This window comes from Epinephelus moara, chromosome 12 (assembly GCF_006386435.1).
Source record: "Epinephelus moara isolate mb chromosome 12, YSFRI_EMoa_1.0, whole genome shotgun sequence".
Classification (NCBI taxonomy): Eukaryota; Metazoa; Chordata; class Actinopteri; order Perciformes; family Serranidae; genus Epinephelus; species Epinephelus moara.
Genome location: NC_065517.1, coordinates 38,695,572 through 38,711,055, shown reverse-complemented (window position 1 = coordinate 38,711,055; position 15,484 = coordinate 38,695,572). Strand labels below are relative to the sequence as shown.

Sequence of the window (15,484 nt, the reverse complement as noted above, 5' to 3'; positions counted from 1 at the left end):
TCAAGAAATAATTGGAGACATTTGCTTGGTCCCAGAATAACTTCTTTTATTGAGTGCAGAATTCTTCAGAACACAGTTTTAATAATTTATCTCATTATATATATATATATATATATATTATAATCTCATATTTTCTATATAAACATCAAAACCATTCCCATGCGGCTTAATTCGATAACATCAAAATATCACAAATACGATCATAAACAAGTTGATAAAATGTTTTCAGCAAGGCTCCGGTCAGTTTTTTGTCTTTTTTTTTTTAACACTGTAAGCACATTAAATTGGCTGACATATAGTAAGACAGCAGCTTTATCCACTGACAGTGTCTTGAAATGGTGTCCGTGCTGGGTTATGCACTGTTGTCATGCAATTTGCTGGCGATTTTCTGCAGCTCTGCGTCCATCGCTGCGAGGTTATCCAGCTCTTTCTCCTGAAAACAAGAGATTAATACATCAGGTTATATTGTGACATCCAAAATCTGTTTGTTGACCATTAATGGAATTGAAATCAGGATTAAATTATGATAAAATGGGCTTGTTTACCCAAGCCTGCAAAACAAAATCCGACTAAATTGGTCATTTAGGTTAAACATTGCCTCATTATCTCTGGAGTCGCAGCGCTGATATCCCTCCGCCTCCTCCTCCCTGATTTGTTTTTCTACTTTAAACTCCGTGACAAGATAGCGAGGCCTCCACAGGCTGTCGCTTTCTTTCTTTAATGGGCGTATTATGACTGATTGCTCTGGGAGGCTATAATCACAAGGTTCTTAGTGTGATTACTGCAGCAGTCATAAAAAGCCGATATGGAAGTGTAAAAGGAAAAAATAGGGGACAAGTGTTGAAGAGAGATGCCGTGAAGAAGAACTAATTTGAACAAGGCAGTAAAAAATTCACTCTAAGTGTTCCAGAGTTGAGGAACAAGTCACTGCACATGAATATACTGGTTGCATTTCTCCTTCATGTATTTGGAACGTGCACATGAGGGACAGTTCTCGATGTGCATTTGCACAGATGCATATTCACGGATGCTCCGTGGTTCTGAAGGCTAAATCCTGACATCTCCATGTAGACTGGAGATTTCCATAATGAGCCTGGCTGCGTTTCTCCCCAGTGAAACAGTGTGGTGGTGGAGGCGCTTGATGTGCTTCATGGCTTTACTGGGTCAGCTAAATATATAGGGGGATTTTTTTTTCTATGGAAACACCAGCAGTGCAAAGCGTTTTACGTTGTACATGACATCTGATTTAAAACATACAAATAAGCTATTTTCAAGACCTGTCAGAGTAGTTTGAAGGAATTTAACTGTAGTTTTGTTGTTCTGGAGTTCTCTTCCAATAAGTTTGAGCATTGAACACTTAATTTTGTGCATCCTGGTGAATTTTAATACTCAAATTTCTGCCTTTTCTGCATCCAATTATGGTGTCTATGTCTTTAATTTCAGAAAAATAAAAGTCCTCTGCGACCTTCATGGGGTTTTTTTGGATGGGACAGATGCACATGTTCTAAATACTGAGAGCAACGTGTCCTCTGCCCACCTATCTGTGCAGCACAGTAAATAACAATATGATAACATAATGCGTTTTCACCTCAGAGGTCTAGTTAGAGGTTTAACAAAGTGAGCCTGACAGTAAATGTGTCTCCCCATCAGCCATAAAAGAACTCCTTTTTTTAACAGTGAAAGAAAGCAGTTTTTACCTCCTGCAGGGTAAGTGCTCTCTGGTGCACAATCTTCTTTGGCTCCTCTTGATTAGAGTGGCTGGACAGCTGGTTTATCTTGTAGCTCAGCAACTTGGCCAGTTCGTCCATCTGAAGACATTGATTAGAAGCTGAATCAGATTATGTCTAAACCGTACAATGTAAGCCAAAAAAACTATCAGTAACTGATGAAAAAATAGAGTTTATTACTAAGAAAACTGATGGGTGCTTGGTCCATACTAATTAATATGCACACACACACTAAAAGGTTTTATATGCTAAGAAATTCTTAAAAAATGAGTGGATAGCAAGATCAAATTTCCTCTGTCTTATTCAGAAAACAGGTCCATCACATAATGCTTGCCTTGTTTGAGGTTGCAGCGTGCTCGTCTGAATCCCTTTTGTACCATGCAGGATGGTAGAAACCTCTGAAAATCCAGGGATTGCGTTTCTCTGCCAGATACCTGAAAAACAGCCCCAATTAGACACTGCTCTGCCAATACTTTTTATGTCAGCACTTGTACACAGCCAAAGGGGTTTGTTCATTTCTCGTACAGAATGTTCCCAATTGATCGGAGACTGGTGTTACTGAACTCTGCAGTGTTTTGTGCCCCCGGGTGCAGAATACAAACTTGAATTAAAGAGTTTTCAGATAGAAGTACCTCATTGCTTCGTCCCCGTCTTTTGCTGGTTCTTCGTATTCCTCTGAATCACTTCTCTGCTCTTCGTCTTCTTCTGATGAGCCCCCGCCACGCTTGTGATATTTCTTTTTATGGTGGTATCGGTGTGTTGGTTTCCATATGCGCTTTTCTATTTCCTCATCGTCCTGTCCGTGTCTTTTGTCGAGGCCCCAGGACTCCTGGCTGCGTTCCTCGTCCGGCTCTTCTCTTTCCTCCTCTGAGAGCTCCTCATCACGCTTGTGTCTCCTCTGGTGGTGTCTTCCGGCCCTCCATTCTCTCTTGTCTCTTCCGGTGTCAAAGTCCCAGTATTCCTGGCTGCGTTCTTCATCAGGTTCTTCCCTGGCTTCCTCGGAGAGCTCCTCGTCACGCTTGTGTCTCCTCTGGTGGTGCCTTCCGGCCCTCCATTCTCTCTTGTCTCTTCCGGTGTCAAAGTCCCAGTATTCCTGGCTGCGTTCTTCATCAGGTTCTTCCCTGGCTTCCTCAGAGAGCTCTTCGTCACGCTTGTGTCTCCTCTGGTGGTGCCTTCCGGCCCTCCATTCTCTCTTGTCTCTTCCAGTATCAAAGTCCCAGTATTCTTGGCTGCGTTCTTCATCAGGTTCTTCCCTGGCTTCCTCGGAGAGCTCTTCGTCACGCTTGTGTCTCCTCTGGTGGTGCCTTCCGGCCCTCCACTCTCTCTTGTCAACACCCCAGGATTCCTGGCTGCGCTCGCCATCTTCGTACTCCTCTGATGGTTCGTCGCCACGTTTGTGGAACTTCTTCTTGTGGTGGTAGCGATGTGTGGGCTTCCATATGCGCTTGGATCTCTCCTCCTCATCCTCGTCACCGTGCCTTTTGTCAATGCCCCAGGACTCCTGGCTGCGTTCCTCGTCTGGCTCTTCTCTTTCCTCCTCCGAGAGCTCCTCATCACGCTTGTGTCTCCTCTGGTGGTACCTGCCGGCCCTCCATTCTCTCTTATCTCTTCCAGTATCGAAGTCCCAGTACTCTTGGCTGCGTTCTTCTTCTGGCTCCTCCCTCTCCTCCCCTAAAGGTTCCTCATCTCTTTTGTGTTTTCTTTGGTGGTATCTTCCAGGTCTCCAGTTCCTCTTCTCTCTCTCGTCACCTTCCTCTTCTGATCTCTTCTCTATGGACGCCCAACTCTCCTGACTGCGCTCGTTGTCTTCTTCTTCCTCTCCCCGTTTGTGTTTCTTTTGGTGATATCTGGGCCTCCAGCTGCTCCTCTTCTCCCGTTCTTCTTCTACTTCGTTCTCGTGTCTCTTCTCCTTTTCGTCACCCAGATTCCAGGACTCTTGGCTGCGTTCGTCCTCTGGGGTTTCTCTTTTTTCCTCGACGGATTTCAGAAGTGCCTCGATGTCTTTTACGTCTGCTCCCTTTGCCTCAGGCTGCTCAGCATGACCTTTGACCGCCTCTTCATGAACTACAATCCCCTCCCCGCTCTTCTTGTCCAGCGGGGCGTGTTTGATCCCTATGAAAGAACAAAAGAAAGATCAAAAGAGGTGTAAAGATCGACTTATTATAGCTCTAAGACCTCAACCTTTAGGTCAGATCCCATCTTGTGTTTGATCATTTGATCAATAGCTCGTTTTATATGTAGGTTCAATTAAATAAACAGAAGGATAAGGGTTCAAAGGGACAGTTCACCCCCCAAAATGAAACATAGATATTATTCCTCTTACCTGCAGTGCTATTTATCAGTCTAGATTGTTTTGGTGTGGAGATGTCTGCCTTCTCTCCAGTATAATGGAACTAGATGTCACTCAGCTTGTGGTGCCAAAAAATACATTTGAAAAACTCAACAGCAATGTCTCTTTCCAGATATCGTGACCAAGTTACTAAAGATAATCCACTGACCTTGTTGTGAGCAGTGTCATGTAGGAACTATTTTCTTTCTGCCAAACTACAACTGCAGAGGCCCAGTTGGTAACGGATGTTAAATTCTGATTGGAATGGCAATTGTTTTGATGATCTTTTAAATGTCTAACAACATTAGAAGTTCACCTTGTGTGGATGATAAGATTATGATATTTTGCAGATGTTGGGTTTTGGCCTCCATAACTCACAACCAAGGCCCGTTATTCTACGTCAAGATGACGTTGGCATGACATGTTGAGAAATGTTGGATTTTGGCCACTAAACAACACAACTGAAAACCAACAAAATGTCATTGTTGTCTGTCATCACTATTCTATGTCATTAGACATTGACCTGACATTGAATTTTGGTCACCAGACAACCAAAGTTCAACCAAATATCAACGTCTAACCACGCTGGTGGTGAGCTGGGCATCTACTGCTAGCTCACCTAGCACCACTGAGCTAGCCAACATTACAGCTTAGCCAAGAAGGACGCCATTAACGTTTACATCTCACATTGTCACAAGCACGAGCCTCTCATCTGTGAGAAGATACACTCTTCCTTCTATGGCAATACGGTTGGTGGGTGTAAATCGGTGGAAGGAAAACAGTATCTGCATGAAACTGCTCACAATGAGGTCTGCGGATTATCTTGAGTAAATGAGTCATGATTTCTGGAAAGAGACATTGCTGTTGAGTTTTTTAAGCACTTTAAGCCGAGTGCCATCTAGTTCCATTATATTGGAGAGAAGACAGACATCTCTACGGATAATATCTCCAACACTCTGCCACTCACACCAAAACAATTTAGCTTGATAAGTAGCACTATAGATAAGATGAAAAATATGTAATTTTGATTTCGGGGTGAACTGCCCCTTTAAAGTCTCATCTCTGTGTGGAAGTGGCATGAAAGCTCTTTATAGCTCTATTTTTTGTCTCCAGCTTGTTGCCAAAATATACTTGTTCAAGCATTTTATACCAGCTCCTCAGTGTCTCAGCAACCTGACAATTAAAAGAGTGCTGCATCAACACTGTCCACAATGTAATGCTTTAAATATGCCTGTTTACTATCTCACATGCACAGAGAGAAATCCGCTTGTGCTACAAACCTGCTTGGAGAATGTCTTTGCATTCCTGGTCCAGCTGGGAGTCCGGTTTGGAGAGAGCTTTGGAGAGGACTTCGACCAAACAGCGTGTAACCTGTAGCAAGCAAATAAACTACATTTGTAGCTCTGAAATGTCTGCAGAGCTGCTGTTTTAAACTTGAAAATCAAATGTTATTATAAAAGCATACCACATCTTCTCTCTGTCCTTCTTTTCCCACTGGAAGCGCTAGATTTTCTGCATTAGAAAATAAGCATTATGTTAAATGTTAGTCAAACTGCACGAGGATTGGATGCATTAAAGTCTCTGTCCATGGTCCTGAACTGCGCTCACTAACTTGAAACCACTCTGCAAGAACACACAGCATCACCTACCTGCCAGCAAAGCCGCAACCGCAACTGCAACAAAAATAAGTCTCATCTTGGCGAGATGAAGATACATCCAAGAAAGTGTGTCCAGCTCCAATCCCTCCGAGGCGGCAGGAGAGAGCTGCGCTGACTGAGGCGCCTGCTGCTCTGAGGACTGGAGCAAAGGAGCGCCTCAAATAAAGAGAGGAGTGGGCTGGAGGAGCGTGGGAGGAGGGCTTTAGGCTCTGTTAATGTCATGACTCATTAGACCTGCACACGAGAGTGATCCGAGGGAGATCTGATGCACGCACAATGTCGACATTTTGCGCAAAGTGAATTAGTAAATTACTGTCACGGCTCATTCAGGTGATAATTTGAACAGATTCATAAGGGAATTAGGTTCATGTGGCGTGTTGGTGTTGAATGCCGTGAGATGACCGAGGACAGGCAGGTACAGGGGGGTGGACACGGCAAGCACGAAGATTCGTGCACTCTTCTGCAGCCCGACTCTCCAGCCCTCAGCCCTGCAACACTACTTTGTAAAGAAGAGTTATTTTTTATATCAGGGAGAAGTTGATTCAGCTCAGCCTACAGTGTGTTTATGCTGCTGGTGTTCCTCTTAAAACATATTTAAATGTTAAATCATATTGCAGGTCTATTGTATTGGATTGCATTAGATTGCATGCATATTCATGACATTGCACCCTGTGGTTAATTCACTTTTTTCTTACCCCAGTCTCTGAAGTTATGTAACACCTCCTTTTTCTCATCTGCAACGTTGCCCTACATTTTGTATTTGCTATAATCATTAAATGTAGGCTAATGTAACATATATTTAAAGAAGTTAAAGCAGACATGTGCGGCCTTGGAGTCTGTCCAACCAGAGGGAGAATTTAGCCCAACTGTCTCCTCAATAATTCATTCTGCCTTCAGCACATCCCGTCCAGTCTCCCATGGGAGCCTATCAGCTCCAACACCAGTAGAGGAAAACTAGTTAATGGAGAGCTGGATCAATAGTTGTTGTGGTTAACACCAAGTGGCGTGGATGTCAAGTCAGTTTTATTTATTGTATCTCAATATTACAAATCAGACTTGTATCTCAAGGGGGTTTACAGTGTGTACAGCCGGTGCAGCACACAACACTCTCTGTCCTTTTGACACTCGCTCCTGATAAGAAAAACTCTGGAAAGAGCATCTTAGAGGGGACATCTCTCTCCCAGGATGAACAGATGTGCAACAGCTTTGGTTTGTACAGATAACCAGTGTAATAACATTACTGTCTAGACCACTGATTTGAGGAGGCTGTGGCTCAGAGGTAGAGCACATCGGCTCCTCCAGTCCGCATGTCAAAGTATCCTTGGGGAAGATACTGAACCCCCATGTGAATGGTTACTGAGTGGCACTATGTTTGGTAACCTAGACCACCAGTGTGTGAATGCGGGTGTGAATGGGTGAATGTGACATGTAGTGTAAAAGCACTTTGAGTGGTCGGAAGACTAGAAAGGACTGCAAAGTCCATTTGATACTCAACTTACATCCACCGGCCACCTTTGGCCCACTTTAAACTGTTTCAAGGTGTCTTTCGGTTGCTATGAAATGGCACAGTTGTTCCTTTTATGGTGTGTTCACACTATGAGCGACAATACAACAGCATGACCAGCTATGTTATTGCCGAGTCGCCTTTAAAGTGCTGCTCAAGAACTCAACAACGTAGCTATTTCGTCACAGGCTTGTGTCTGCAACTTGCAGCGAAGAACCTCGAGTGAATGTCATCTTAAGTCTGTATTTAATCATAAAAATATCTGTGCTTTTGATCAGTGTCTGTGCACCACAATACACAGAAAGCTAGCATAGCATCAGCTAACGCAGCTAAATAACAGAGTACCACAGCTAGAAACAAAAACATATGATTGGTTGATGCCTCACAGCATTATTGGAGCGCTGGAAAGAAATTGAAGCCAGCTCAACTTATGTTTGTGGCGGGTCATGCCCGTCAGCAGCAACAAGTTTTGGACGTCAGTTTGTAGCTTCATGTCATCGGCTTCCTTTGAAAATGACTTGTAGCCTGTTGCTGTGTCGCTCATAGTGTGAACACAGCATTAGACTTCAGGTCCAGCCACTACTGCACAAAAACACCATCTAAAACACTGAACTTGAGTCCTCCTGAAGTGAAATCGCACCATGGGAAATGGCTAAATTAGTTTCACGACCTTGCTGCTCAGTGGTAGATCGTTCCCTTTGACAAGGCACAAACTTAATGTCAGAAATAAAAGTCGAGTGCCTCCCTGAAGAAACGAACCAGCACAAAGCATGGATTGCAGCGGTCAAACAAAAGAACTGGACACCACTGGGAAACACTATTTGTGTGTGCTGTGTGTCTCTCTTGTCATTTGCATTTCCCCAAAAACTGTAAACTTATCAGGGATGAAATGAACACTACAGACCCTTCATTCTCCTGATGGTGTCCAGTTCTTTTGTTTGAACGCTGCTTTGCATTGGTTTCTTTCTTTGGGGACGCGGTAGACTTTTATTTCTGACATCAACTTTGTACCTTGTCAAAGGGAACAACCTACCGCTGAGCAGCAAGGTCCTAAAACTAATTTCCCCATCTCCCACAGTGTGTTTATTTTAGTTCAGGAGGACTGAAGTTCAGCATTTCATGTGCTGTTTTCGTGCAGTAGTGGCTGAACCAGAAGTCTAAGTGGAGCAACAATGTCGTTCCCTAGCAACTGAAAGATGCCTTGAAATGGTCTATAGGGTGCCGGGTTGCCCGTCGACCAATAAATGACAGTAAATTAAATCATATTCAGATTTTTTTGTACTTTGAATGTAAATAAAATACATTAAAAAAATCAAAATAGAGCTAGTTTATCAATAAATGCAGGGGCAGCATCCCCAGACCAATCCTGTAAACACTGCATACACCTGTGGGGTTGTGACTGGATATGCCTCTTGGCAAAGATTGGCGAGGACAGCAGACACAGAACGGTCCTCTTGGCAAAGATTGGCGAGGACAGCAGACACAGAACGGTTTAAAACAAGTCATTTATTTATTTACTTTTATTATTTTTTTATGAACTGCTGCGTGGACTCCTGTCATTTTGCAAAAGGAGCCCCAGGGCAGAGTTGAGTTTCCCTGCAAGACAATCCATGTGACAATGATGATACATAAAATGTGAACAAATATGAAGAACATGGATCGAGGATGATGTCAAGCAGTTTCCGGGTGTCACAAACAGCTAGAGCCTGAGCCACATGACCTCTGTACTATCACAGAACCTATACACAAACACACAGGAAGCAAAGCTGAAGCATCACTCACACAGATGTGTTAGAAGAGTGTGTGAATCTTTCTGCCGTTTTTGTTCAACACTGTTTCAGTGATACTCAGTGCAGATATACAGGGTGAGAACAGTGTGTCTGATCAGGAGTAGTATATGACTGACTTAAAGGTCCAGTGTGTAAGATTTAGGGGGATTTAGTGGCAGCTAACAAAAACATGATGATTGTAATTTTCAGGTGATTATACAATAAGGAAACATACTTATTATGTTCCATTTCTGCCAGTATATCCTCCTAGATCCTGCACACTGGACCTTTAAAAAGAACACAGCTGCAGAGAAACTTAAAAAATTCACACACTGACAAGTGCAATGATTTGTTTCTGTTCAATCATAAGGACTGGAATCTCATCTTGATTTCAAACTTCTTTTTATTACCATCTTTCCCATCTTGAAACTGGGCAAAGCATGAACAGCATCTTAATCTGCGACTGCTGCCGCCGTCTTCACAAACAAACCCTGGACTGGGATGAGCTGACGTGCAGCGACAGAGCTCAGATGTATGCTCAGCTCAGCGTGGCTCAGAACATCCAAACTGACAACCGCTGGCATCTTCTTTTTGGCACTTTTTTTCTTTCTTACTTGTGCAGCAGTTTGTTCTTCCTCAGTGCTTATATCCTTTCACCCAGACACAACAAAAACACAAGTCAGAAAGTGACCTGTTTGAGACTTTTGAGAATGGGGCCACTCACAGTCTCTTCTCTGTATATACTGTATATATATATATGGGCCTCTGTGATGCTTACAAAAGCATGATGATAAAAAATGTTTACATGACATGTTTACACAACAAGCGCTGACCTTTATGTATGGCAAAGTACACTCAAACTCAATCATGTCTCAGAAACCATAAGCCCAGAAAGTGCAACAGCTGCAAGCCAAATGAGAATATCGTGCTCCATAAATCTGCTCTCTTGCCTGCGCCTCTCATGCCTACATGACTGGTTACTGACATCCATCTTTGTTACTGCACACAGGCTCCACTGTGGTGACTGGAATAATTACTGGTCAGAGCATAAAACAGTGTATTGTACATCCAAGCAATATGCGCTAATCCAAAGCAGCCAGTGAATCAAGCCTTTTGTGTGAGTGATAGATTTTCAATTTCACACGTTTTGTGTACTGAGCAGAAGCAGCAGCAGTAACAGTGCTGCAGTTTCCTCGGCTGTCCCCGGGGAGGAAGTCATGTCTGTGACTGAGGCTCAGTGCTCCACAGTGATATCAAAAGCACTGAAGCACTAAATTATACAAACCCCATGCTCGGAACAATGTGTGCGCGTCTGAGAAATGCGTGTGCACTCGCATGTGGTGCTGTGTATGTGTTTTTGTGGCCTTACTGCTATTGCTCCAGGCCCGATTAATATTTTAGTGAGCCATGAAGATATAGGAGCTTTACAGGCAGTGCAGAGGGGGGAAGCTCGATGCGTTTAGACAGGGATCTGTGAGCATGACTCAGATTGGTCCCTGTCTGCGACAACACCACCCCTTTCATCAGGACTATTTACATCCAAGAACAAAAGGCGAGTGGCTCATGATGGGCACAATGCAACGTGCCGCATGAAAGCCTCGGCTGGGCTTTGATCTTTGGTGGGGACAAGCTTTATGTTTGGCTCAAAACTACTGAGGGACTTTGATGACAGTCCAAGAACAATGGGGGAGTCTGTGTGCGGCTGTGTGTGGTCAAATTCACTTATTTTGGTTAATGTATCATTTGTCGACAAGCAGGGAGCTTAATTTTTCTTCTGAGGAGTCACTCCTTATTAGTCTTTTAAATCAGCAAACATCCATCTCTAACTTCAAATTTGATATCAACTCATTAATTGCTGAGTATAACATCTAACAACAGTCTGACAGCACACTTATTAAAAAGCATGAGCACAGACTTTAGTGGCTCCAAATTTACTGAATCATTTAAACTACATTTGCACAAAAAAAAGCTTCAAAGCAGCTTTTTGTTGTCTTCTTTCTGTCTCTGCTGACCAAACATTGCTTCATCCACCAGGAGAATATGTATTATGCTGCTGTGTCAAGCCAATAAGTTGCATATTAGGAGCCTCTTGTGTTTGCTGTTCTTTAAACGTTAATAATAATCATAAAAACTCAAATAAAATGTTGATTTTTTTATATTACCATATGAATTAGAAATGGATTACCATTAAACTTTTGTGCAGATTTGCATGGCCATCAGAGAATTAATCCTGCTGACTTTGGTGGTCCAATAACTTCTGTCCTCTAGTGTCCTCATGATATTGTCCAGTTGGCATGCAGTAAAAATCCTACCGGTTCACACATTCATGTCCCCCTCAAGATGAATTGAAACAGCTTTGGTGATCCCCTGACTTTCCTTCTTGCACCATCATTAAGTTTTAATTTCCAATACATCTATGTATACTATCTATACATTTAGGTTTGTGACCAAATAGACTGCTGCAGGGATGAGATATTGTTTTGAAGGCTGATGCAATAGGAAGCATCTACTGTTAGCTCATCTAGCACCACTAAGCTAGCTAGCCTTACAGCTCAGCCACAGCCAAGGAGGACGCCACTGATGCTTCGTCTCCCACTGTCATTAGGCTCGTTCAAGATATACCGGCTTTGCCTGGAAAGTGGACGAGAGCAGGCGGCTGCAGCAGGAGGTGGAGACAAAAAGCTGCGGTGAAGTCGGACAGTTTCCCGACAGTTTCCAGCAGCCTTCAGTCCATATAGGAAGTCACAGAAATACTCACATCCTGTCAGATCTGATTTTGAGTTATTAAAATGTTATCAGACTCATCAGTTTGTTCTCAGTCTCCAAATATTTTAATTATGACAGAGTGACCTATGAAAGTCCTTTACAGGCGATCTGTAATTTATGTTCATGGTTCAACCTCATGTAAATCATATCAGTTTCCCATCATGCCCTGGGTCTTGCAGTCAGTGGAGAGCAACTGCAGCGCCTGGCTCTAAAAACTGCGTCCACCTCGCTCTCACAAGATTATTGCTGTCCACTTTTGAAATACGTCAGAGCAAGTCAGGGTGATGTCGGACACAATACTAATCAGCATGCATTGTGCGGCGATAGCTGGTGATCGGATCTGCGCAGGCCTTGCTCATCTCCAACGAGCCTAATGTTAGGGTCTCGGCTTTGCTTCTCCTGTGTCTTTCCTATTTCCTCTTCCCTAGTGTCTTATGTTTCCAGGTTCCCCCCTCCTGCCAGTTCTCCTGAGTGCCAGCACCTGCTGAAACTGCACACCTGAGTCTCATTAACAATCAATCCACTGCAGCATAAAACCCCAGCTCAGACCTCCAGACTCTGCCAGATCGTTCAGGCTCCTCTGCGGTACAGACAGTTTCTAGTTTTTTGGTCTTTTTACGCTCACTCTGTTTTGTGTCTCAGATTCACCACACTAGCCTCAACCATAACCCACCATGTCCAGCCTCGTTCTCGTCTTCTGCCTCCAGCTAATCCGCCTACACTGCTTCACCATTTCCTGCCCACCTCAGCCATTCAAGCGTTCTGCTCCACTTCTTCAGTCTACAATGAACTGCCTCAAACCATTCAGATTCCAGGTTTGTGTATTCATTTGGGTCCTAAATTGAACTGACTCATGACTGTTCTCATGCTCAACAGTCATGAGCATGAGAACAGTGTTGTCAGCTGTTTTCCAATTTAAGTAGCACTAGCTCCAAAAGTTGCCGGGATTAGTGGATAAATTTATCTCTTAGAGGGTCTAAAAAGTTGCTAAATCTCTTGGCAAACTGTACAAGCCTTTCGTCCATGTGTCCTTCTGCACGGTGATACAGTTGGCGGGTGTAGTTCAGTAGAAAGAAAATAGTTCCTACATGAAACTGCTCACAACAAGGTCTGTGGATTATCTTAAGTAATGGGTCACGATTTTTGGAAAGACACATTGCTGTTGAGTTTTCAAATGTATTTTTTTGGCGCTTTGAGCACCACAAGCTGAGTGTCATCTAGTTCCATTACATTCAAGAGAAGGCAGACATCTCTACGGCTGATATCTCCAACACACTGCAACTCACACCAGAACAATCTACACAGATAACTAGCACTACAGGTAAGAGGGAAAATATGTATGTTTGAGTTTGGGGTGAACTGTCCCTTTAACTTATCTAAAACAGTTGATTCATAATGAGCCTGGAGTCCTGAGGCCCTCTCTTATTTAGCCTCTCTGCCTGTTTGGTAATAATCTCTGCCCATCAGTGAGTTTTTGTGTACATGATAAACACACCAGAATCAGTAGTGTCGGACAGGAGCGGAGAACAGGCAGAGAAGAATAGAAACTGTGGTTCCAAATGAGCCACACAGGTGTCGTTATAAAGCTGCCTGGTTGTTTATGCATTCATCAAACAGGATGATGGAGAGCTTGTGCTCTATATGCCAAACTGTAATGTTATTAGCATCACTATTGTAGCAGCAGGGTGCGCTCTCAATACAACACTCAATAGGACCCGAAAGGCCCGAGTAAGATTGTAATGGCCTGTAAAGAGGATTCAACTCTGATTTATTGTGCAATACAGGATTTGAATGATCGTCATTAGCAGGCAGGCAGGTGAGGGCTAATTATAATGAGTAATTCTTAATTATCAGATCTCCGCCTCAGATCCTTCAGCTCCTAAATCCTCTTTCTGCTGTAAATTAGCATTGGATTTACCTCCATGATTTAATATCATGGAGACAACCTGAGGTGAATAATGGGAAAAGAAAGTGAAAGTTTAAGTTTGAAAAAAGCGAGTACTTTTGGTGTGTGTGTGAATTTGCGAGGAACTGCATACTCCTTCTGCCACCACCCATGAGTATTTTTTTTATTAATGCAGACTGTGTTTTAGTAAAATCGTCTCAGTAATATGAGTGAAGGTGAGGATCTTAATGAGGTCTTTGGAGGGGGAGAAAGGATGATGAGTAGGCCTACGACTGAGGAAGAGTAAATGTGAATAAATTATGAATGGGGCAGAGCAGACCGGTCTTTATGAATATTGTGACAACTCTAAAAGTTCATTCTTCCCTTAAGAATAACAGCCATTAAACCGGTTACAGCAGCTGCTGGGTGTGACTGTGTGCTGTACTTATTAGCTGTAGTTTAAATACATGACACGTGAACAGTAACAGAGAATATGGAGGGTTTGTTCTGTGGCATCTCGAGCAAAATTATTAAGCAGTCTGATCATGATTAGGTGATCATATTTAGCTACACACTCATTTCCCGTACCTCTGTTACACCAGCAGCACTTCGAGTACTGCAGGAGCAGCTCATTTTTAATGAGGTTAGATAATGAAAGTCACAGAGTTATGGATGAAGAGTCAACGCTGCTCGGCACACTGAGGGCTGCTGGAAAATATCTCAGCCCGAAGAACATTGCCAGAGTTTAACACACAGAATGAATTCACTTGTGGAAAATACATGTTTTGTGCACTTATGCAGGTTAACTTAACTTCAGTTGATTAGAATTAATTTTCGAGGAAAATAATGAAAGGGTGTGATTTATCATTCATATTAGTCTTTGTGTATGGTGGCTACAATTGTCCCATGTCTGTCTGTTTTTTTTTGGGTGTTTGCAGTTTTAATCTCTACTTCAGGCTATTTTTTTATTTCACCAGAAAACATCTTGAAATTCAAGAGTGTCCTGGCCGAGACAGGGAGCAAAATATCCTGCAAAAGAGCTTTGAAACTGCCAAAAGTCCTTCTGCAGAAGATTCCACATATAAGGAGCTGCAAATCACAAGCAGTTAATCATTGCTCATAAACTGCGGTCAAACTGTCAGTCGAGGCAGCGCTGATCAAATATGAATCAAGATTCTGTGACTGCATTGCCTATTTCTCACCTTAAATGTTCCCAGACACATATTTAAGAGTACTGTTTACTTGTAAGATGAGACTTTGTGAACATTTGAGGTGAGAACAGTGACAAAATTTTGATTTCTATTTGATCTGCGCTGCCAAGTTTGACAGTTTGACCGCAGTTTACAAGTGATGATTGGCATATTGACATATCTGAGCATTCAGCCGTAGACTGAGACCACCGAGGAGCACTGAGGGGCGCTGAAACAAAGGACACTGACAGCAATATTCTCCTACATTAGTTGCACTATTACTTTATATCATGCACGTAACTGCTTTTCAGTATCTTGTGCAATATTTTCACAGCATCATTTGCAGTATCATTCTTCAATATCATGATCACTTGTCAATGTAGGGCAATATCGTTTTCTCAATCATGTGTAATACTACCTCTCATTGTTATATTATAGTCAATATAATACTGATTATCAGGTGCAGTCTGTCTTCATTAGATTTTTCCAACATTTTAGTTCATTTTTAGTAACTCTTGTTCTTATCTTACTGCTACTGTTACTTTATTAGGCACTGCTTCTGCTTTTGCCTGATATTTAATACTATATTTTTTCTAAAACTGGGCCCAGTGAGTGACCTGACCCGGGGAACCTGCTGGTTGTCTGGTTGGTGCTGG

General features: G+C 42.8%; 1 protein-coding gene across 1 annotated transcript; it reads right to left on the bottom strand.

The window, feature by feature from the left end:
• Positions 1-36: 36 nt before the first annotated feature.
• chgb (chromogranin B) lies at positions 37-5,849 on the bottom strand. The gene is made up of 7 exons (XM_050058436.1): positions 5,706-5,849; positions 5,522-5,568; positions 5,337-5,427; positions 2,360-3,839; positions 2,062-2,161; positions 1,698-1,808; positions 37-433 (listed from the first exon to the last, which is right to left on the bottom strand). The coding sequence occupies exons 1-7, from the start codon at positions 5,770-5,772 to the stop codon at positions 353-355; spliced, it is 1,977 nt and encodes a 658-aa protein (XP_049914393.1). The 5' UTR covers positions 5,773-5,849; the 3' UTR covers positions 37-352.
• Positions 5,850-15,484: the final 9,635 nt, after the last annotated feature.

Excerpts from the sequence above, each read along its gene's own strand:
- chgb (XM_050058436.1), bottom strand. The coding sequence starts at position 5,772 with ATGTATCTTCATCTCGCCAAGATGAGACTTATTTTTGTTGCAGTTGCG. Across the intron at positions 5,428-5,521 it reads AAGGACAGAGAGAAGATGTG|GTTACACGCTGTTTGGTCGA; the intron begins GTATGCTTTTAT and ends TGCTTGCTACAG. Across the intron at positions 1,809-2,061 it reads ACGCTGCAACCTCAAACAAG|ATGGACGAACTGGCCAAGTT; the intron begins GCAAGCATTATG and ends CAATGTCTTCAG.